Source organism: Mustela putorius, unplaced genomic scaffold, assembly GCF_011764305.1.
Source record: "Mustela putorius furo isolate JIRA1106 unplaced genomic scaffold, ASM1176430v1.1 tig00003858_pilon_pilon_pilon, whole genome shotgun sequence".
Classification (NCBI taxonomy): Eukaryota; Metazoa; Chordata; class Mammalia; order Carnivora; family Mustelidae; genus Mustela; species Mustela putorius.
The window spans coordinates 39,417,674-39,439,239 of record NW_025422010.1 but is presented as its reverse complement, the minus strand read 5'-3'; the positions used below and the strand labels follow the sequence as shown (position 1 = coordinate 39,439,239).

General features: G+C 43.7%; 1 protein-coding gene across 2 annotated transcripts in view; it reads left to right on the top strand.

The window, feature by feature from the left end:
- EPG5 (ectopic P-granules autophagy protein 5 homolog) overlaps positions 1–21,566 on the top strand; it is a 105,765-nt gene that overhangs the window by 74,355 nt on the left and 9,844 nt on the right. For both annotated transcript variants that reach the window (XM_045065584.1, XM_013055923.2), the window contains exons 31-40: positions 847–1,060; positions 3,095–3,243; positions 3,796–3,997; positions 4,773–4,845; positions 6,237–6,340; positions 10,488–10,663; positions 12,839–13,024; positions 13,500–13,709; positions 14,428–14,572; positions 20,906–21,148. In XM_045065584.1, coding sequence (XP_044921519.1) covers positions 847–1,060; positions 3,095–3,243; positions 3,796–3,997; positions 4,773–4,845; positions 6,237–6,340; positions 10,488–10,663; positions 12,839–13,024; positions 13,500–13,709; positions 14,428–14,572; positions 20,906–21,148 — 1,702 coding nt within the window. The remainder of the gene's footprint in view (positions 1–846; positions 1,061–3,094; positions 3,244–3,795; positions 3,998–4,772; positions 4,846–6,236; positions 6,341–10,487; positions 10,664–12,838; positions 13,025–13,499; positions 13,710–14,427; positions 14,573–20,905; positions 21,149–21,566) is intronic.

Here is a 21,566-nt window from a genome sequence, read left to right as displayed (position 1 = left end):
TAAAATACTAACCCAGGCCCAGGCAATGAATTTACTTAACCGCTTGAGAATTGCAGAGCCTTAGTGATTGTGCCTTCAATTGTTTTTCTCTGACATCTATAAATCATAAAACCTAGGCGTTTTTTAGGGCCCAGAGACTGCTCTCAGTCGGTAGTGGGGAGAAGATTTTATTTTATAGTTGGAAATTCTGGGAGGTGATCGATAACACCCTGAAGTTTTATTAACTGAGATGGATTACTGCCGCAGACTCAGAAATGTGATTGTATCAGATGGAGACAGACCCATAAAGTGGCTGCTTATTTCTGCCCCTGTGACCAATGGGTCAGGACTACAGAGTTCTGATTCTTGCCTTGCAGGGAAAACTTAACCAAACATTCTTACATTGCAAAAAAGCATGCGGAGCTGAGAATACTCTGCCCCTGAAATCCCAGAGGGTCCGTGGAGGTGGCAGCTTACTGACACCTGTAATTATTGGCCTGCGTAGACTCCTTTAAGTACTTGTATATACCTTTTAGTTTCAGTCTTTTTTTTTTTTTTTTAAGCGATTTTATTTATTTATTTGACAGACAGAGATCACAAGTAGGCAGAGAGGGGGCAGGGAAGCAGTCTCTCTGCTGAGCGGAGAGCCCAATGTGGGGCTTGATCCCAGGACCCTGAAATCATGACCTGAGCTGAAGGCAGAGGCTTAACCCACCGAGCCACCCAGGTGCCCCTAGTTTCAGTCTTTATACAAAGCTAAATGTTAGGTGATGTTTGACTCTTAAACTAAATTTGCACATAGTTTTCTCTACTTTGGTTAATTTTCCGGTGTCAGTAAAATTGCTTCTTGTTTCTTTTTCTTTTTAGTTCGATCTTAAGCAATGGTTAAACGCCACTAAACCTCCTCTGTCTGATCGTACCAGGCTTCTGGAGTCCATTCATTTGGCACTTACTGCCTGGGGCCTTGAACCAGATGAAGATATTTTGATGCCATTTAATCTTTTCTGTAAGCACTGGACTTACCTTCTTCTCTACCAGTTCCCTGACCAGTACAGTGACATTCTCAGGCTGCTGATGCAAAGTAAGTATCTTTTAATTGTACTGATTAGATTGCAGTGAATATTTAATATGACATTTACCATTCTACGGTTGTCATCCAAAAATGTAAAAATAAGACAGGTATGTGGAAATTTAGAATCACTCATTTTTACCTAAAGTTCTTGACGAACAGTGCCCGAAAGGGTGCTGCTGTCTGTAGAAGAGGTCAGTTATTGTCCTAAATGTTCAGATGGTCCCTGGTCCACAGTCATGCACCCACCTCTTTCCCTTGACTTTGCAGCTGTCCTGAGCTGGGCTGGGGTAGGTAGGAGTGGGCCTGCTTACTCTGTCAGCTACAGATTTGGTAAGAGAAGGAAATTGCTCCTTTGCAGTATGTTTGCTGTGCCAGGTGGTTTCTCTGTAAATCCAAATAGTGGATAAAGTTTATTTTTTCCTCCCCCTTAATTTTTTGACTCCTTTTTTTTTTTTTTGCAAGTGTACTTTATCTGTATGTAATAGTAGCCTGTATTTATATTCACCAAGGGAAAGAGCAGTGTTCAATTTTCTATATCCCGCTATTTATTTTCCCCCCTTGCCCTGCAATTTTCCACTGGGGTACTGGAGATTAGAAGAGGAGTGAAAGGTTGTTAGCTTTTTTGTTTTGGGAATTTCACTAGGCAAGAATTTTATTGAAATTTGAAGAATGCCATAGCATTTACTTTTTTTTATGTGAACTTGGTACAGTTTATAGATGTAATGGAAAACTAAGTTTTGCTTTATGCCATGTTTTTGTGTTACTCAATAGAAACCATTTAGTGAATAAGTTAATGATTTTATATATTGAACTACCTGAAGAATACTGAAATGGGTGCTTTCGTTTTCAGAGCACTTCAGGCTTTCATTGTTTTTGTGGAGGCAAGTTGCAGGGTGGGTGGAGAGTGTGGTCGGGAGATGTATTTGTACAATTCTGATGCATGCTGACATAACTAATTTTTGCTCTTAAATCTTCAGAACTTGATCAGGTATATATCATGGTTTTTTTCCCTGAAGCCTTTTTTAAGAGATTGTAAGCAGTGTGTATAGCAGCCACTGACTTGCGTTTAACAGCAAATTTATACTTACCAGGAAAGTAATTCAGTTAAAGGCTTACGAATAACAGTACAATCACTGGCTGATTCCATGACCTCTAGCCTCCTGGTTTCCCTTCCTTCCCTGGCCGCCATGTTGGTGTTCTTGGGGCTCTGTCCCTTTGCTTGTCTCTTCTCTTCATTCTTCATGAACTAGCCTCTTGTTTTCTCGGCTTCGCTTCAGTGTTCTAGGCGTGCACGACTCCCCTACCTATAACGTGATTCCAGGGCTGTGTCCTCTGTGAGAGCTGGACCGCAGTAGCCCTTCAGCACAGACTCTTCACTGTTCTTAGACGTCTCCCACTCGGCAGACTGCAGCTGCCTCATCCAGTCTCCCCTCAGATCTCGTCCTTCCAGCCTCTGTTATCCTGTGTGATCATGCGAGCTCTGGGTGGAAAGGGCTGGAGAAGGTATTAGTGGAGGCCTCTGGGATGTGTGATTGACCAGGAGCAGAGGGCTGGCGGTAGTGTCTGCTTAGCACGCTGGCTCTGTGTTGCTCTAGGTTTTGCCCCTCGTGTGAGTGGAGTTTCAGGGGCAGGCATGAGAAGAGAGCCTAGACTCTGCACTTGAATTCTGCAGTCCAGTCTCCCTTGTCCTGTTACTGCTGTTTCTTTCACAGCTTCAGCCAGGAAAGGTACCTTGACTGGCCCGCAGTCAGGGGCTAGTAGGTGGGATTCCCACTCATCCCCCTGGATTCCAGCCCAGATGACTCTGGCTGTGCTCACTCCCAGCACGGTTACTAGGAACCAGGAAGGTCAAGTGTCCAGGTGGACAGTCCTTTTCATAGGTTCTCTTGACTGCAGTCTCTTCACCCTAGGTCTTTGTGAATTTGTTTTGGATTTTTATTTAATTTTCATTCCTTTGTAAAGTACACATGTTATTTGATTCAAGTTGAAAAAATTAGTTTGTGAAGGATGCTAACCTACTGTCTTCTGTCCCTGCCCCAAAAGGCTCTGCGGAGCAGCTGCTGAGCCCTGAGTGTTGGAAAGCCACTCTGAGAGCCCTGGGCTGCTGTGCCCCAAACTGCCAGCAGGGGGCAGCCTCTGCAGAGAGCTCGGTGCTTCAAAGCTCTCAGGATGTTCTCTTGTCTGACAAGCAGGTGTGTAGCATTGGTGTCTGTAGTTTATATCTCTGCATTCCTTTTCTGTTTCCTTTGATCTCTGTTTTTTAAACAGTTGGAACACATTCGCAATTTTTATCTAAAAAGCTGCAGTTCCGTGCATTATCTTTAAGAGCCCTGTGTTTTTGTCAGTCGCTTGCTTCCTCCCATGCACCCCTTGCCTTTCTCTCACCCCTCAGAGCCTGTCTTGCTCATCCGTTCAAGAGCAGCCCAGACCCACCCTCTGGGTGTACCTGTCCTCCTCAGCTTACCCACCCGATACTTAGCCCCATGCCCCTGGCTCCTTCGGTCAGGTTTTCATGCAGCGTCCCACAGAGCCCTTGGTTTCATCCACATTATGTGGTCCACCTGACAGTGTATTGGGAAGAATGGTTCCTCTGCTCTAGAAAGAGTTTGAAATCTGCTGATTTACTTTTCCTATGCAAACAACTTCACAGCTCTGTTACAAAGTCCGAGCCCTCCATCATAGTCTAGTACTCTGCTGAAAGTAGACCTTCAGTAAGGACTCTTTGACCTGTCATTCTCTTCCAGGTAACAGAGACTATACAGTGGCTTTCAGATTTTTTTTATAAGCTTCGGTTATCCACCCTGGACTTTAAAAGCTTTGGTTTGTTCTCAAAATGGAGTCCTTACATGGCTGATATGAAGACGCTGTTGGGCTATCTTGTAAAACGGCTTCTTGACTGCGAAATGGCCCGCCTGGCTCAGGACCCATCTGCCAGCAGCAAAACAGGTAATATGTCTTTATGCCCCACGGAGCAAGGTGCTCTGACCTTCCATTATAAGAGACTTGATTAGACACATAAAGAGATTTAAATCTTAGCAATAAAACTAGATATTTGAGTGTCATGAAGAAGAAATAGGAAATATATAGCGTAGGTGTGACCCCTTCTAAGTGTCATACCTGTGTTCACTCGCACACTGTGTGCTTGCTGCAGCTTGTCTCTGCCCCTCCTTCATAGGGCATGGAACACGGAGATAGGTTTCAGTTTCTGGCTCTTTCTTCCTGTTGTTCTCATTGGGAAAAGGGTTCTGAATATTTAAACATTTATCTTTTAAAAAAATGTACGGTGTAAGATTATCCATGACACTGTGTTGTAGTAAAAATTCTTCGAGGGGCACCTGGGTGGCTCAGTCAGTTAGGCATCTGCCTTCGGCTCTGGTCATGATTCTGGGGTCCTGGGATCGAGCCCCGCATTGGGCACCCTGCTCAGCGGGGAGCCTGCTTCTCCCTCTCCTGCTTCCCCTGCTTTTGTTCCCTCTCTAGCTGTCTCTCTCTCTGTCTGTCAAGTAAATAAATAAATAAATAATCTTAAAAAAAAAAAATCTTCAAGAAATTCCATTGCAGCAAATGAAAACACAAGCTTACTTAGTTACATGAAATGTGTTGTTTATCAATATAGGTCTGTGAGTATACAGATCATAAGTAGATGCTTTTTAGCATTATTAATGATATTGATGAAGGATGAGCTTGTTTCCTGTCTCTAAAAATTTTGCTTTCTTTTTAGTGCTGCAGTCCCTACATTCAGTTATCATCCAGCTTTTTAAGCCGTGGATCTTGGTTTTAGAGGACAATGAAAGGTAAATCATTTTTCAGATATTCCTTTTAAATTTACAGAGTTAAAGTTCTGATGGTATTTGGCAAAAGGGATGCATTCATGGATTTCATTTTTTTATGTAGGGCCATATTAAATTTAGAAAATGCTTCCTTAAAAGGAAACTTAAGACATTTTCTGCTTCTGGAATTATTAGTCTGGTTGATCAGATCTGTTACCTTGGAAGCAAAATAGATACTCATTTCCAGTTTTCTACAAAAAGATGTTGAATAAATTTTGGTGCTTAATTTCAGAAAAACAGATGTTAATCTCCTGAATTAGATTTTGATAATATACTACTGTAAAATATGAGACTAACTGAATTTTATCCAGTACCTCAGTTATTTATTTTTTGGGACTAAATCGGCTTTTGAATTACTGGGAGGAATGAGCCCCTTTCACATGAGCTCAGCGATTAAATGAAAACATGATGTTATGAGGATTTAAAAGAGAGGTGGAGAACTATTTGCATGTGGGGAGTTACCTTCTTAGTCTTCTTTCCCCTAAAAGCATGCAAAGAAAGCTAGGTGAACTTGTCAGGAGATTGTTAAAATTACAGCAGTGCTAGATATCACAGTATTTAAGGTGTTCTCACAAATATCAATCTGTTGCTGAGACTCAGAAAATATGAGTGGCTTGTTCTTAGTTCCACCAGTGGTTGAGGGCCAGAACCGGGAACAGAGCTCAGGGCACCTGACGTCTCTGTCAAGATCTTTGTATTAACCCATGTTGCTCCAAGAGCTCGTTGAGGAAAATAGAAAAGTTTCTGGATCTTTGTTTTTGCTAGCGGACTATCCTTAATCTGCAAGCTTTAGGATTCCACACTGGCTCCCAGACTGCTGGCAGTAAGGCAGAATGTGCTGTTTATTTTCAGGAAGAATTAATAGGATTTCTTTTGCTATTGAGGTTTCTGGACCCAATTCAGAAACTAAAATGATCATATTAAGAGTTTTTTTCTTTGGTTATCTCCTGTCCATTTGTGGCCATCTTTCTGTTACATGGATTTTTTTTTTCTTTTTTTCCATGTTTTAGGTAGACAGAATTGTTGAGGCAACTTAGCGGCACATGCCTGAGGCATTTGAAATGTAACCGAGATGCACAAGTGTGTAAATTGGGTATAGAAGGGTGTTAATCTATGTAGACAACACCCTTCTGGAACTTAATTGCTTTGGAATAAAGGTTTAGAAGGAAATTAAATAAAATTGTGTGGTTGATATTATGAGCTACAATTCACAGCAGTTCAAGTGGTCTGAGTGTGTCTTGGGGCTCCATAATATACAGTGTTCTATAGGACTGAGGCAGTTCCTAGACCCTGGGATCCAGAGTGATTTAATCATGGTGCTTTCCTTTCTAAGCCTGTGCTTCTTTTATTGAAAGCAGCCAACGACATTACCCCTGGCTGGAGAGTGACGCTGTGGTGGCCTTGAGCATCGTGCACTTGTTCACTGACTGTATCAACTCCTTGCACGAGAGTTTTAAAGGTAGGAAGATGTTTTGTTGTGTCTCTGCTTAGTTATCACTTTTTCCCTAAATCATTTGGTTTTTCTTTTGCCTCTACTTTTCCTACTTTGTTTAATTTTGTTTTAGTTGGGAAGCAGTCTTCTTTGATCAGAGAAGGTCAGTGTGACGTTTGTAACCTCTTACTGTTTGTAAGGTAGCTCTGAGCTGCATCAGCCTTGGACCGCGGGCAGCCGTTCTCTTCGCATACCCTCTGCCCTCTTGCTGAGCCTCATTCTGCCTTCTGTAACTCTAACTTCTTTTTCGTTTTTTTCTTTCTGTGCTTCATTTTGGGTGAATTCTTGAGGACTCCTCTGCAGTTTATTTAATCCCTCCAGCGGTGTCTAACCTGCTTTAAAAACAAATACAGAGGCACCTGGGTGGCTCAGTGGGTTAAGCCTCTGTCTTTGGCTCAGGTCATGATCTCAGGGTCCTGGGATCGAGCTCCACATTGGGCTCTCTGCTCAGCGGGGAACCTGTTTCCCCCTCTCTCTGCCTGCCTTTCTGCCTACTTGTAAGATCTCTCTCTCCCTCTGTCGAATAGATAAATAAAATATTTTTTTAAAAAAATACAAAAACAAAAACAACTGAATTTTTTATTTTGATCTCTAGAAGTCATGTTTGTTTGTTTTTCAAACCTATCCTGCTCCTTTTTTTTTTTTTTTAAAGATTTTATTTATTTACTTGACAAAGATCACAAGTAGGCAGAGAGACAGAGAGAGAGAGAGAGAGAGAGAGAGAGAGAGAGAAGCAGGCTCACCGCCGAGCAGAGAGCCCGATGCGGGGCTCGATCCCAGGACCCTGACATCATGACCTGAGCCGAAGGCAGAGGCTTTAACCCACTGAGCACCCAGGCACCCCTCCTGCTCCTTTTTCATAGCATCTTATATAACTTTTGTTTACAATTCTAATTTGTATTTCTTTGAAATCTTTAAACATACTTTCCTTTATGATCTGTGTGCAGTAATAATGATCTCAAGCTCCTGTTGGGGATGGCTTACGCTGCAGTTAGGTGTTCCTTCAGACTCAAACTGGGAGGTTTGTTTCCTCATGGATTTAAAGTTTTGTACTGTGAGTACACATTTAGAGAGATTCTCTCTGTGGGCATTCTGTCGAGACCAGGCTAAGGGTGTGTCCTGCAGAGGGGATCTGCATTTGTGGCCCTTCCTTTGTGGTCTCTCACGGTCGTGTTGTAAACAGACCCCAGACTCACTTGTAGTCGGCCTCAGTGATGATAGTCAGCTTGTCCCCCCACCTCGACTCTGAGTCAAGGGGTGAAGGCAGAGAAGGTCCCTTTTTTTTATTTATCTGCTCTTTCACGGAGGGCAGTGTCCCTGGGTGACTCTTCGTGCTGTTAGAACCCCATGGAAGCACAGTCCACGGGAAGCCGAGGCTTCGATGTCTGTTCAGTACCCGGGTTTCCCGGTCTGTCTTTGCTTCTGGTCCCTGCTTCTGGCCCTGTTTTCTTCCACCGAGCGTACCCAGCTGTGTGATCTCAGAAGTATTTTATTTTATCTGGATATCTACATGTTTTGTATTGGGAGCTTCATAAAGACATTTGTCCACACCCTCCTCCAAGATTCTTGCAACTGCCCTGTTTTTTTCTGTCTCCACTTTCTGTTCCTGGCTGTTGACTAGATTAATTGTCATGAAATGTGTTTATATCCTATATATTCCTATTTCCAAACTTTTTAAAGTGTCATGTTTCAGGCCAGCATTCTGATATGTCTGGCCCAGTGTAAGCATTCTGTGATGGTCTCTTCCTGGAAGCCTTCCACTCCAGCCATCCTGCTTGAAGCACTGTTTCGCGAATGTCCTTCGCCCTCCCCTCGCTGCCCTTGCTCATCCTGATTCCACTACCACACGAAGCCTCAGGGCCTTTATGGTCTTCTGCACGTGCGTTTATCTGCATGTGTTTCTCTCCGGCCTCTGAATCTTCATAGCACAGCTCTGCGGTTTGAGTCCTTGTGGGTTTGACACTGTGATGGAACCACAGTTCCAGAGACCTGTTTGGGACGGTGGCTGTGCAGATCAGAGGGAGAGGGGTGGGAGTGGGCAAGGAGCGCGCTCCGACCCCCATCCAGGTGTGACTCCTGTGAGAGGCGAGTGGGAAGGAAGGGCAGCAGATGCGGCTCCGTCCAAGGGGCGACCAGCAGCTGCGACTGCCAGGCAGGGATGCCGCACCAACCGTTCCCACGCTAGGCAGAAGTGGCCAGCTCTGTGCCCAGCCTTGGGCTCCCCATAGGCACTGCAGTGTGTTCTGAAGGACCCCTGGCCTGCTGGGCACCTCCTGACTAGTGTGCCTCTGTGGCTGCCCCATGTCTGTGTGGCACGTAGTCACCGACCTAACAACGTGGCATTCAGTCCTGAAAAACAACTAACGTGCGTGTATAGAACAGATTTAAGTTTACAGTAGAATTGAGCAGAAAGTACATGGAGTGCCCATATTACCTGCCCCCTCACCAAACACACATAACCCCCCCGCTTCCTGTCAGTGTCCACCACCAGAGCGGTGTGCTTGCTGCACCCATTGAGCCTGCACGGACACCTCATGTCGCCCAAAGCTCATGGTCTACGTTACTGTTCACTCCTGGTGTTGTACATTCTGTGGACTTTGACAGCTGTGTAATGCACATATCTGCCATTATGGTATCCTGCGGGGTAGTTTCATGCCCCCAACGATCTTCTCTGTTCTGCCTACTCGCCCCTCTCTCCCCACTAATTCTAGGTGAGCACTGAATTTTTTTTTCTTGTCTCCATAGTTTCAGATTTTCTTGAATGTCAAATACTTGGAATCATATATTTTGTAGCTTTTTCATACTGGCTTCTTTCACTTATTAATATGCATTTAAGTTCCTCCAAGTCTTTTTATGGTTTGATAGCTCATTCCTTTTAGTGCTGAACAGTGGTCTGTTGTCTAGATGTACCTCATCTAGTATTTTTTTGAGAGAGAGAGAAAGCACATGGGAAAGTGAGAGGAGGGAACAGGAGGGTTCATGGCTAACATCAGGAATTGGTAGCTGAGTTCAAGGTGAGGAAACAGAACTATGCAAAGCAGGAAGAAGTATTGTAGCCTTTTACTGAGATCTTCTGATTCAGCGCTCTCCTTTTATTCATGAGAAAATGAAGAATCAAAAAGAAAAATGAATTTATCTGATCTCATAGAACTTATGTGTGTCTAGGCTAAGTCTTGTCCTAAGAGACATCTGCCTTTTAGACACTTACCTACATATCTATATTTGGATTTAAACAAAACCATCTTTTATTCATATTTAAATAAAAGCTACCCTTACCTTGTCTTAAAAGGTTAAAAACATGTTAATGTTTCATGCTGTAGTATAAGTAAGGACTGTGAATCAAGGGCACAGGGATGTTGGAAATGGTAAATGAATTGGTACCATGGGTTGATGATCCTTGGTCATTTCTCAAAAGCCACTACTAAGAACCACCATCAGGTTTCTGTTGTTGTGGGAGGCTGGCTCTCTCTTCTTTGACTACATTCATCCCCATGTGTAGAACCAGAACAGCTGAAAAGTTTTGTTTTAGATTACATTGGCATTCACTCTTGGGGGCACTGAGATAGTTAATACTTGTGGCGATAATCCCGAGTGATCCATGTCGTAGAGGAGTGTCACTGTAGAATAACTTAGCTGATTGACAGTTAATCGTCTGGTTGTACTGCACTATGGGTCATATTTTAGTCACGTGCAATATTTCGTTTTGAGCGATATTGGAATCCTCCAAGGGGCCGAATGAATAAGCCTCCATGCTGGGGAGTGAGTATTTGCTGAGGGCAGCGGCCTGGAGGGATGCCTGGGGTGGTTGGGGTTGTGCAAGTGTATTGGAGTTAAAAAGCCATATAGCTAGAAGTTTTAAAGAAAAGCTGATCGCCCCTGCTGTCTTCCACCTACCAGCTTTTCATTCCCGTCCCCAAGTAAGTAATTGCAGTACTGGTCTTTACTATTAAATTATCTTCAGTGTTTTTTTTTTTCCTGACACATGAAAATTTTTGAAATTTGGTCATTATTGAGAACCTTGGGTTTTAGATTTTTTAGTTCACATTTTTGTTTTGTGTTTGTTTTTAAAGATAACCTGAAAGGTCTTCAGCTGTTTTTTCCGTTTGCATTATAGATAAGCTGCTGCCAGGTGATGACGGAGCCCTTCGGTTACACCTGATGCACTACTGCGAAGCGTGTACAGCGCCCAGAATGCCGGAGTTCATTCTGTACGCCTTCCACAGTGCCTACCGGAGACTCCCGTGGAGGGACCTGCACCCTGACCAGATGCTCATGGAGGCCTTCTTCAAAGTGAGCTCTCGCTCCCCGCATCACAGCCTGGCTCCCCGGGAGCAGCCCGCTCGCTGTGACTGTCAGGCATGGCTGCCATGGGTGCACAGTGGGCCGTGTCTGCGTCCTGGGTGGTCCGGGGTGCTTGCGGGAAGCAGCCTTTCATGGAAATCATTTCACTGCGGGAGGAGGTGACTGGAAGACATTTGTAGGACCGATTATAAAGCCAGGGAAAGATGTTGACTGTCGTATGGCTGTCACCCCTGGACCTCTTTAACATTGTTGTATAAGTACATAGTTTAATGACTGTTGTGCTCAGTCTTGGTGTCTGTGGGTTTGCATTTTTTTCTAGGACCGTATCATCAGGCTTCCATATCGTTAAATGTTCTATTAAAGCAAAGCGTAATTGGTACTCAAGCCATTAGTTTCTTTAAGCAGGTGCATAAGGGGATAATGCTGTAGGAGTTGGAAGTGCATCCTAACAACCAGTGATGTGTCATAGTCATGTGAAGACCCAACATGACTCAGAAAAATTGCCAATGTGTGTGTGAGTCTTAGCAGTACAAACAGTAGTTATAAAAACAGCCCCAGCAGCGTCACTTACATAGTGCCCGGTATTTTTGTTGTTTTGTGGTTCTTAAATTTCCATTTTTAAAAAACGCATCATCATCTCATCTTAGCTCTTCATAGTTCAGTTGATTTATTCAGCCACCAGTTCTTTTACATTTCCTCTTCACTTGATGTCCCTGAGACCCGAGAGGTGCTTTCATTCCTGCAGGTCCCCGGTGGCGTAGAACAGGACAGTCCGTGGATCGGGCGGTGCCCTGTTAGCGCTGTCCGCGGAGAGTGCTCAGGGCTGCGCTCTTTGGCGCCAGTTCCACAGCTGAGCTCTGGGGAAGGCCCAGCACAGCCATCTCAGAAAGTGAAGCTTGGCGATTTTGTGGCCAGCTTTAGTATATGAGATAGGTCCTGAGTAGGCATTTATCACCGTTACGAACATTTGTTTAAAGAGCCGAAGGGTAGCTTTCAGTCAGTGCCCGGCCTCAGCTGTGTGACAGATGAAATGGGAGCATGGCCCCTGAGGGCTGCTGTAGCCTCGGCCTGTCTGGGGATTTTTGTCTAGTGAGAGAAGATGCTGACCCGGCTGGAAATGGGAAGCTTTCAGCTCTGTGTGTCCTGCTGGAGTAGGAAGGGATGTGTTTTGAGGGGTTTGGGGAGAGGAGAGAGAACAGGTGGTAAAGGAGGATGAGGAATCATTTTCTAGAAGGGGAGAGAAGCAGCAGGTAGCGTGCTGTGATGATGGTCGTTCCGGGAGGGCATGAATCATCACCAGATTGCACTGACTGTGGTTTTACAAATGGAGTAGAGCTTTTTAATCTTCATTTTAAATAGAAAAATTTATAGCTAGCCATGTTTTATTTTAAACACGCCGAAGTAGGCTAATAAGGGGTAACTCTGACGTTGGTTATATACTGTAAAATACATTTACTGTTCTTCACCCATCCCTAATATATTTTAAATATATTTTAAATAGGATTTAATTAAACATTATGCAGCCATTAAAAATCACAAAGCCTAATGATGTGGAGACATTTTTATAACATAACATTATGCCAAAAAGGCAGTATAAAAATTATATACAGTACTAGAGTGGGTCTCAAAGTATGGTCCTAGGACCAGCAGTGTCCACAGCACCTGGGAGCTCCTTAGAAACCCAAATTTCTGCTCTCACCCTGGATGGAGGAAATGAAAAATTCTGGGAGTGGGGTTCCACAATCTGTGTTTCAGTGAGTCCTCCAGGTGGTTCTGATGCACAATCAGCTTTAGGAACTACTGACTAGTAGATCTCAACCTTTGTTCTGTCCTAGCACATCTGAGGACCATGATGGAGTCCCCTGAGCATTGGGGACATTTGCCACCCTGCTTAAAGCTGTGGAAGGTCATTCCTCTCCTGTTGAGAATTAATGGAATAAATAATGAACTCTAAATAAGCTGATAAATGTACACATTCACTGAGCATGAAAGAAAAAATTTTACAAATGTTAAGTCTAAATCTTTGGAGGGAGGGATTCGTAGATTTTTATAATTGAAAAATTATTTTTAAAAATTTAATTTAGTAGGCATTGATTTATATACATTTCCAGTAACACAGACAGTTTAAAGGAAAACCTTGATTTTGATTCATTTCCCTTTAAGGTGGAACGAGGAAGCCCTAAGAGCTGCTTCTTATTTTTGGGTTCTGTCCTATGTGAAGTCAACTGGGTCAGTGTGCTCTCTGATGCCTGGAGCCCCAGTCCCTGTCCAGAGACCCGGAGCATGATCGTCTGCCTCCTTTTCATGATGATTTTATTGTCAAAGGAAGATGAGCTGGTAGACCAAGCAGTAAGTGTGGAGGGCCTGTGGTGAAGGCTTGGCAAGGCTTCCTAGGGCCGCACTCCTGCGAGGTTGTAGCTTTTCATTTGTTTCCCTAACACCTGTCACTGTGAGTATCTGCTTGGCATCTGGGGTGTGCCTTCAACAGGGGACTGATTCTCTGGGATCATTCATAGTCCCGTTCTGGGTTATGAAGGGAAACACACTGAGTTAGAGAATGCACGTTAGGTTGACTTTACATCTCCTTAATTGCTAGTTCTACCACTAGATCTGAGACTTCCTTTGAAAATTGGGTTCTGAACACTTAAAAGTTAATCTATTTTTGCCAAGACCTTGGCTGTTATTTTCATATTTCTAGCTTCAATAGATGACATCTTAACTGTGCTTATCATATAGACCATCTAGTGATCACTGTTAACCGGAGATACATATTTCTGGGAAAGTGAAGACTCCAAAACTGAAGGAGTATGTATTGTATTTTTAGGATTCACCTCTCCTGAACCTCCTTGGACAAACAAGCTCACTCTCGTGGCATCTCGTGGATACCGTGTCCTACCAGAGCGTGCTTGGTTATTTCAGCAGCCATTACCAGCCAGCCATCATCCTGGCAAAGGAATCTTCTGCGGAACTAATCATGAAGCTCCTGAGAGTGTCTGCAGGCCTTTCCATCCCTATTGACAGCCAGAAACATCTTGTAGGTTGAGTGGGTGCTTTAAAAGGCAGAGTGTTCTTCAGGTCGTGGTAGTGGGGGTGCTGCTGAGGACAGTCTCAAACCCCGTGATGGCTCAGCTGAGCTGTGGAGGATGTGTGTCATGGTGTACTCCTCTTCTGGCCTTTCAGGTCTTGTAGTTTTAACTACCTCTCTTGGTAAACCTTCACTTACTAGCTGTACCAAACGCTAACAAGAAGTCAAAAGGACCGAGGACGGCCACCGTTGGTTTAGAGATAGGGATGCCGTTAGCAGCAGAATGGCAGCGAAGGTACGAGCATGCATTTGAAGCCTGACAAACTCTGGCCCCCAGCTTACTGCCATTCTGATGTCGGTTTTCTCATCTGAATTGGAAATAATATTTTGTCTCAAAGTGTTGTGAGAGTTAAATCAGATAGTGAACATAGAGGTTTTTGGAAAAGTTTCTGGCAAGTAATCAGTGTGTAGTTAAGTTGCTATTGATGTAGTGAAAAAGAAGAGTGTTCTGGAATGTGGGAGGATGTGGGTGCTGGAGTAAGTGTTACCACAGATTTGCATGTCCCTAGACATAGGGCCCTTAGACACATACCTGTCTTCATGTGGCCTCCTGCTGTGTCCCCACCTCTCCTTCCGGAAGCATTCAGAGCAGTGACACGCCCCCAGGGAATACTCAGTTAACACCTCTGGGGTGGATTCTATGAATGCTCCTTTTGTTGTTTGTCAGGATGCAGTTCCAAAGTGCCGAGCCTTCACTCATCAGATGGTTCAGTTCCTCAGCTCCCTGGAACAAAATGGAAAAATCACCTTAGCCGCCCTAGAAAAGGAGATGTCTAAGCTCTTGGATGATATTATCGTCTTTAACCCACCTGGTGAGTGGCCACGGGCAGTCATATCTTCGTTCCGTCGGTGAATCCCTGCTGTGTGAGGCCTTCTGAGATCAGGGGGTGCTGGGCAGGACACTTTCCATCTTGTTCCCACAGAAGTGGTGCTGGGAAAGAGGACAGGCTCCCAGGGACATTGTCATCTCAGCACCGGGGGAGGCACAAAAGAACTTGAGGAGGGGTTGACACTGTCAGATGCTGGTGAGGCTAACGGGACTGAGGACCTAGCTAGACAGCTGGAGTCAGTGAGTAGGAGGGAGCCAGAGACGGCCCCTGTGCGGCCTTCCAACATGCTTTCGCTCCTCACTGAAAGAGCCCTTCAGAGTCGCCTGGAGACATGTAAAGAAACTCTGTGTGGAGAACTCATGCTCCTGGCAGTTGGTGGACAGGGTGTCCTGACTTCTGCTGAAAAGAACTAAGAATGCTGGACAAAGTGTTTTTAAGAAACCAACAATGAAACTTGTCATGAGGTGGTGGAAAATCTTAGAAGTCAGAAGCTAAGTGGGAGGAGGAACCTGTCAAGGGAGATGGAGTGCTGAAGCTGGCTCCCCCCCGAAGACTTCCACAGAAGTGTCTTAAACTGGGGTGGGGTGGAGTTGAGGGGGCACTAAAGCCCAGGGCCTGCTGGAGACGGGGGCCTGAAGGGAGCTCGTGAGCATCGCCCACACAGTGGCATCCTCAGTGGAAGGATGAGCTGGAGGTAAACTTGCTCCTGGGAGAGGAGAGCAAAGACCGTGATCTGTTTGACCTGGGTGTTGGGTCAGATGTCTGTGTGGTGGGGAAAGAGCTACCTCTTTTGAAAAAATGGTAGGCATAAGTTGACCCTCATATGGGTCTGAGGCACAAATTCCTACTACTTAGATTGTCCAGAGAAAAATCCCTCAACCTGGGAACTAAGTTTTAGTGCTTTGGGTTGGCAGTGCCATTAGATGCCTGGTAGAGAGCACCCTCAGAGCTGTGTTGGAGAAACCCATCTTCAGCTCTGGCCTCAGAGTTCCAAGGAGTATGAACTCAGAGTTTAAAAAAAAGAAGTCATAAAATACACAAGGAAAATACACACACACACGGAAACAAAGCACCACAAGCAAGTCAGTAGAGAATGACTTAAGATATTGGAATAATTAGCACAGTAAACAAAAAAGTACTTTTATCTATTTGTTGAAATGAGAGAGATTTGAAAATGTCCATAAAGAGCAAGAAATTACAGAAACAGCTTTGAGAGAGAATCCAATATTCTAGAAATGTAAAATACAACACTTATAATAAAAACTTAATGGGTTAGTTTAACACCAGGTTCAACTCATCTGAAGAGAAAATTAGTAAACCCGGAGAATAAATATGAAGATGGTATCCAGAATGTAGAGCGGATGGAGGAAGAACGTGGAGGGGAGGTTAGAGGGCCTAGGGGACAGGCCAGGATGGAACGTACATGCAGTCATCTAGTCAGAATTCCCGGAGAGGACAGACAGAAAGGGGGGAGGGTGGGGGCAGTAATAGCCGGAGAGACAGCAGGGCTGAGAATTTTCCAGGGCTGATGAGCACAACACTCCTTGGGTTCAGCGAATCCTAAGCAGGACAGAGAAATTCACACCTCTACACACTTCACACTGTGGTGACGCTACACAAGCACCAGGAACAAAGGAAACAATTTTCACATCCAGGAAGGACAGACAAATGGGCAGACAGAAGGACACCTACAAAGGAACAACATTTACGCTGAACACTGACTTCTCAGTAGCAACAAAGGAAGCCGAGACCGTGGAACAGCTTTAGTGTGCTGTGAGGAGATGACCTGTAACCGGGACCTGTAAGCTAAGAGAGACCATCTGTCAAGGGTGAGAGTGATCTAAAGATGCTTTCATTGAAAAGAGTGTTTGTCCTCATGACATCACTGAAGGAAATCCCAAAGCCTGTTTTTTAGGTAGAAGTAGAGTGATCGCAAGTAAAAAGACTTGGATTATAAACAGGTAAAGTAGGCAGAGAAAGTGGTAAAATGTTAGGCACATACGGAAAACTACAGTAATCATGCATTTAGTGGTTTAAAAAGCAAAAGCTAAAATCAAACTGTATGACCACAAGTATACGTAAGTCAGGAAGGAGGTTGAGTTAAAAGCATTCTAAAGTTTTAGTATTGTTCAAGAGCTCAATAAACTGATTAAATTTACATCTTGATAAAATGTGAATGTTGAAATTGCTAAGAAATTCACTAGAAGTATAGAAATAAAATGTATAATTTCCAAGTTAGTGGAGAGAGATAAAAAGGAATGGCCAAAATGCATTTGGTCCAAAGAAGACAAGAAAAGAAGCTTGGAGAAGGTGAGAAAAATACCCAAAATAAGATAGTAAAGTTTAAGTACATCAGTAAATGTAAGTGGACTGACGCTCAGCTTAAAAGACAAAGTTTGTCAGCCTGGACTAATAATGAACAGTATCAAGCTTTAAGCTGTTTCTAAAAAGTACATACAGAGTGTAGGCTCTAGAAAGCTTTCGATAAGGCAGTCATATCAGGCGATTACTAAAACAGAAAGCTGGTGTAGTAGATTAATTTTGGATGGATAGGACTGTGAGGCAGAAAGCGTTACAGAGCCAGATGATCTCTAGGGTGTTTTCCTGCTTTGAAGTTGCATGATTAAATAAATAAATAAATAAATAAGAGCTAAAGAGAGTCTTTGAAAATTGATAAAAAGTTTAATTCACCAGGAGGATATAATAATGATAAGTGTATTTGTACCTACTTACACGGTAGCAGCTGCAAATACCTGAAGTGAAAACTGACACAGTTAGGAGGAGAAAAGTAAGATACACTCAACGGTAAGAGATTTTGCCTTACATCTCACAGTAGTTGAAGAAGTTGAAGGAGAATCAGGCTGTAGGAAGTCTGAAGGGCCTTGCTGGGTCTTGTGTGCACATGGACAAGGATTTGTGTGCCCCATACGTGCAGAATTCACGCGGTGAGAGTTCACACGGTGTGAGTCCCCCTCAGAATGGCTAAGAAGCCTCACCCTCGATCAGATTGGAGGCAGTCTCCACCAATCCCAAAGGACCAGTGAGCGACAGACCTCACACTTTCTAACCACAGTGCAGCGAATTTAGGAATCAATAACAAACTATAACTCTACCCTGGAAATTAAGAAGCAGACTGATGAGCAAAGAAACGATCATAATAGAAATTTAGAAGATTTAGAACTGGATAAAAAACCAGAATGCATCCAAACTGTGGGGTGTGGCTAAAGTGGGACTTAGTTTCTTGGCTTTCGATGCGTATATTAAAATTGTGAAAAGATGAAGGTTACTAAGATAAGAATCCAGCTTAAGAAGTTATAAAAAGAACAGCAAAATACAACCAAAGACTGTGGAAGGAGAGAGAGAATAATCCAGAGAATATACATAGGAAGGGAGTGAGTGTGAATATCAGTGAAAATGGCAAATAAGCGCGTAGGCGAATGTACAGGAAACGTGACTGTCTAAAGCAGTAGTAACAGTAATGCCTGCCAGGGTTAAGACACCAGCAGGGAGAGAGCTGGTGGGAGTCAGAGTGTTACAGAGCCCTGGCACCGTCTTGGAGCTGGTTAACATTCAGACTTTGGAAAGTTAAGAGTGCACGTGCAGTTGGTCAGGCAACCACTCTAAGAATGTTGGAATGTGTTCAGCTTCCAGACCAGAGGAGGAGAAAAGGAATAAGAAATAATGAACTAAAGATCAAAAAAGGGATGTAGAATTGGAGTAATAAATGGAAAGTATATTGTAAGGTTGTAGATTTAGACCCAGTTACATCAGGAATTACATTAAATATGAGTGACTAAAATGATCACACTGGATGAAAGAAGGAAGAAGAAGACAACCCAGTAGAACAAATGAACAAGTCCCTTGAATTGACATTTTACGAAAGAGATTATCCAAATGGCCGGTATATTTACAGAAAGGTGCTAACCATGTTCATCACCAGGGAAATGCAGATTCAATCCTTAGTGACAGGTGATGACACAGCCACCAGAATGAGTACAGTTAAGGTTTTGGTACCAGGTTGGTGAGTACATGGTCAGTGGAACTCATGTACTGCTGGCCACAGAGGACCTGGTACAACCATTTTTATTTATTTATTTATTTATTTATAATTTTTTTAAAAAATTTATTTATTTGACAGATCACAAGTAGGCAGAGAGATAGGCAGAGAGAGGAAGGGAAACAGGCTCCCTGCTGAACAGAGAGCCCGATGCGGGGCTCGATCCCAGGACGCTGGGATCATGACCCGAGCCGAAGGCAGAGGCTGCAACCCACTGAACCACCCAGGCACCCCGGTACAACCATTTTTAAAACTTGGCATCCATCATCTAATAGTTTGTGCATCCTGTGACTCAGAATTCTGCCCCTTGGAATATTCCAAAAGAAATGCACCTGTACCCTGGGAGATGTGAACAGTTTCTGTAGCTCTGCATCTGAGTGGGAAAACCAGAAACAACCCATGTGTTCAGTAGATGAATTGTTGTAGTATATTTATATAATAGAATACAGCAGTGAAAATCTGCCACCACGTGGATGGATCTCACAAACATTCTAGTGTTTACTTAAATACCATTTGAAAATAGGCAACTGCAGTATTGAGGGAAGCATAGCAATTGAAAGCTGGGGTCATTGTCTGAGTTGGTTGGAACTGGTAAATAATTGGTTGAAATGTCTTAAACATACCTGCAGTATAGAATGGTATATAAGATGGTATTAAAAGCAGAGTCTGGAACCCGACTGCCTGGGTTTTCCACCTGCTGACTGTGTGATTGTACAAGTTGTATAACTTCATCTGCAAAATGGGGATAATAGTCGTACTACCTGTTTCATATGGGTATTGTAAGCCTGGGATGAGACAGTGCACTCCACCTTTTAGCATCAGCCCCTCTAACTAGTAACACCCAGTCAATGTTAAAAAAAAAAAAAAAAAAAAGATTAGCAGGTGATACCAGAGAAACGGTTTTAGAATTGATTAAATGTGTTTAGGCTGTGAAGGTCAGATAATGGCTGGCCAAGTACAGGAGAGGAGGTCGTTCTAGAAGATCTTTCTCAGAAGAGTTACGGGAGCAGATCTGGTTTTTAAGAGAATGTTTGTTGTCTGTGTTGTTGATGCATAGGGAGAGGAGAGGGTAGAATCTATTGGGAGGCTCACTGTGTAAGTTTTTTGTTCCTATGAGTCATCTTAAAAGGCACATTAAAATTGCAATTGCTTTTGAGCTGAAATTCAGAGATAAGGAGATAAGGTCTTAGAGAAGAATGCCAGTTCCCATGGCAATACATGACGAAATACACACTTAAACACATAACGTTGTTGAACTTTGATCTAGAACTTTGGTTTCTGAAGTCCTTGCTTGATCATTATTAGGTCTTATAATATTACCTTAGGGTTTATTTAACACTTGCAGGTGGGTGAGTTTGATTTGATAGCTGTGGTAAGGCCCAGACTCTCCCTGCTCTCACTGACATGAATACGGAAGCCTTGTGGTGACAACGGCCTACTTCTTTCCGTTAAAAAATTTTACCTAGCTCAAGAAGAATTAGAAATAGTTGGGCAAAAACTATAGCCCTTTGAATAGTTTTCTCCACAAACACCTGGTGAGCAAGGTTTTTGTTTTGGGTTGTGAGGAAGGAATCCACCTCCTTAACCGCTCATTTACGGTGTCTTGTACAGTGAACTTGCTTTTTCTTACATGCTGTGTTCTTTTCATCTCTGGTTTTTTTGTTTTTTGTTTTTTGTTTTTGAAAGACCCATTTAAAATTTCAGTCTGTCCACTTATTTAAAAAACAAAGAAATGAGAGCTGATTAAGTTAGCTCTTTTAAGAAGGTTTAAAGGTGTTTCTTTACTTTAATATTTTGTTTTTAGTAATAACCTCTCTTCTTTGTAAATCACAGGAGAGTATCGACAGCTTTGGTAGTGGTGAGTGTGGAGGTATTTTTTTCTAGTAGGTTTATCACGTGACTTCTGGGATCTGTGTACTTGGTTTTCCAGATGAGCAAAGTTTGGAAGCTAATGTCTGAGTAAGCATGTTCTGATAAATAATTTGGTCTTCCATGCCAGCTGGATAACATCTCTTTATTAAAGTCTTGCTCGGCCACTTGCTATACCCAAGGGTCTCTCGGTGGTTCCTGCTGTGCTCGTGCGAAGTACTCATGTGCTGCATCCCAACCGTAACAGCGAAGCACCTTGCAGAGCATCTGCTTTGGTTCTCGGGTTCAGCTAGCGGAATTGTAAAAGGTGCCTGGTGTGCAGCCGAGGCTGCTCACAGTCATGCTGGCGTTCCGGCGGCCTCTCACGGTGTGTCTGTGTTCCCCTGCAGACATGGACAGCCAGACCCGACACATGGCCCTCAGCAGCCTCTTCATGGAAGTCCTAATGATGATGAACAATGCGACTATTCCAACGGCAGAGTTCCTCCGGGGCAGTGTCCGGACCTGGATTGGCCAGAAAGTGCACGGGCTGGTGGTCCTGCCCCTCCTGACAGCAGCCTGTCAGAGCCTGGCTTCCGTCCGCCACATGGCGGAGACCACGGAAGCCTGCATCACTGCCTACTTCAAAGAAGGTACGAAGCTCTCTTTCGGTGGGTCCTTTCCAGGGGAGAACAAAGCTTTGTCAGAAGGAGGTACCTTTCCTGACCACTCCCCCCAGTGGGTGATAGCGGCACACAGATTTCCTTGTTAAAGTAGCTAATACTTGAGTATACTGTATTTTGTTTTGTTTGCAAAGATCTGCAGTGAGCGTGAGAACCTGTGGCCCATGTCTGTCGGTACAACTATGGTTCTGTTTAGGGAACCCCTAGTTCACTTTACGGTGGTTTGGGGCGTCAGACCAGCCCATTTATGGTGGGCACATTGTGTAAGCCATAGGCCTGGCCACGCTTTTCAAATGCTATAAGCTAGAGTCTTTATATTAAGACCCGCTGTATTCTTTTTCTCTATTTTTGTCATTTGTTAAAATGAGTTTTCATGTAAGTCTTTTTA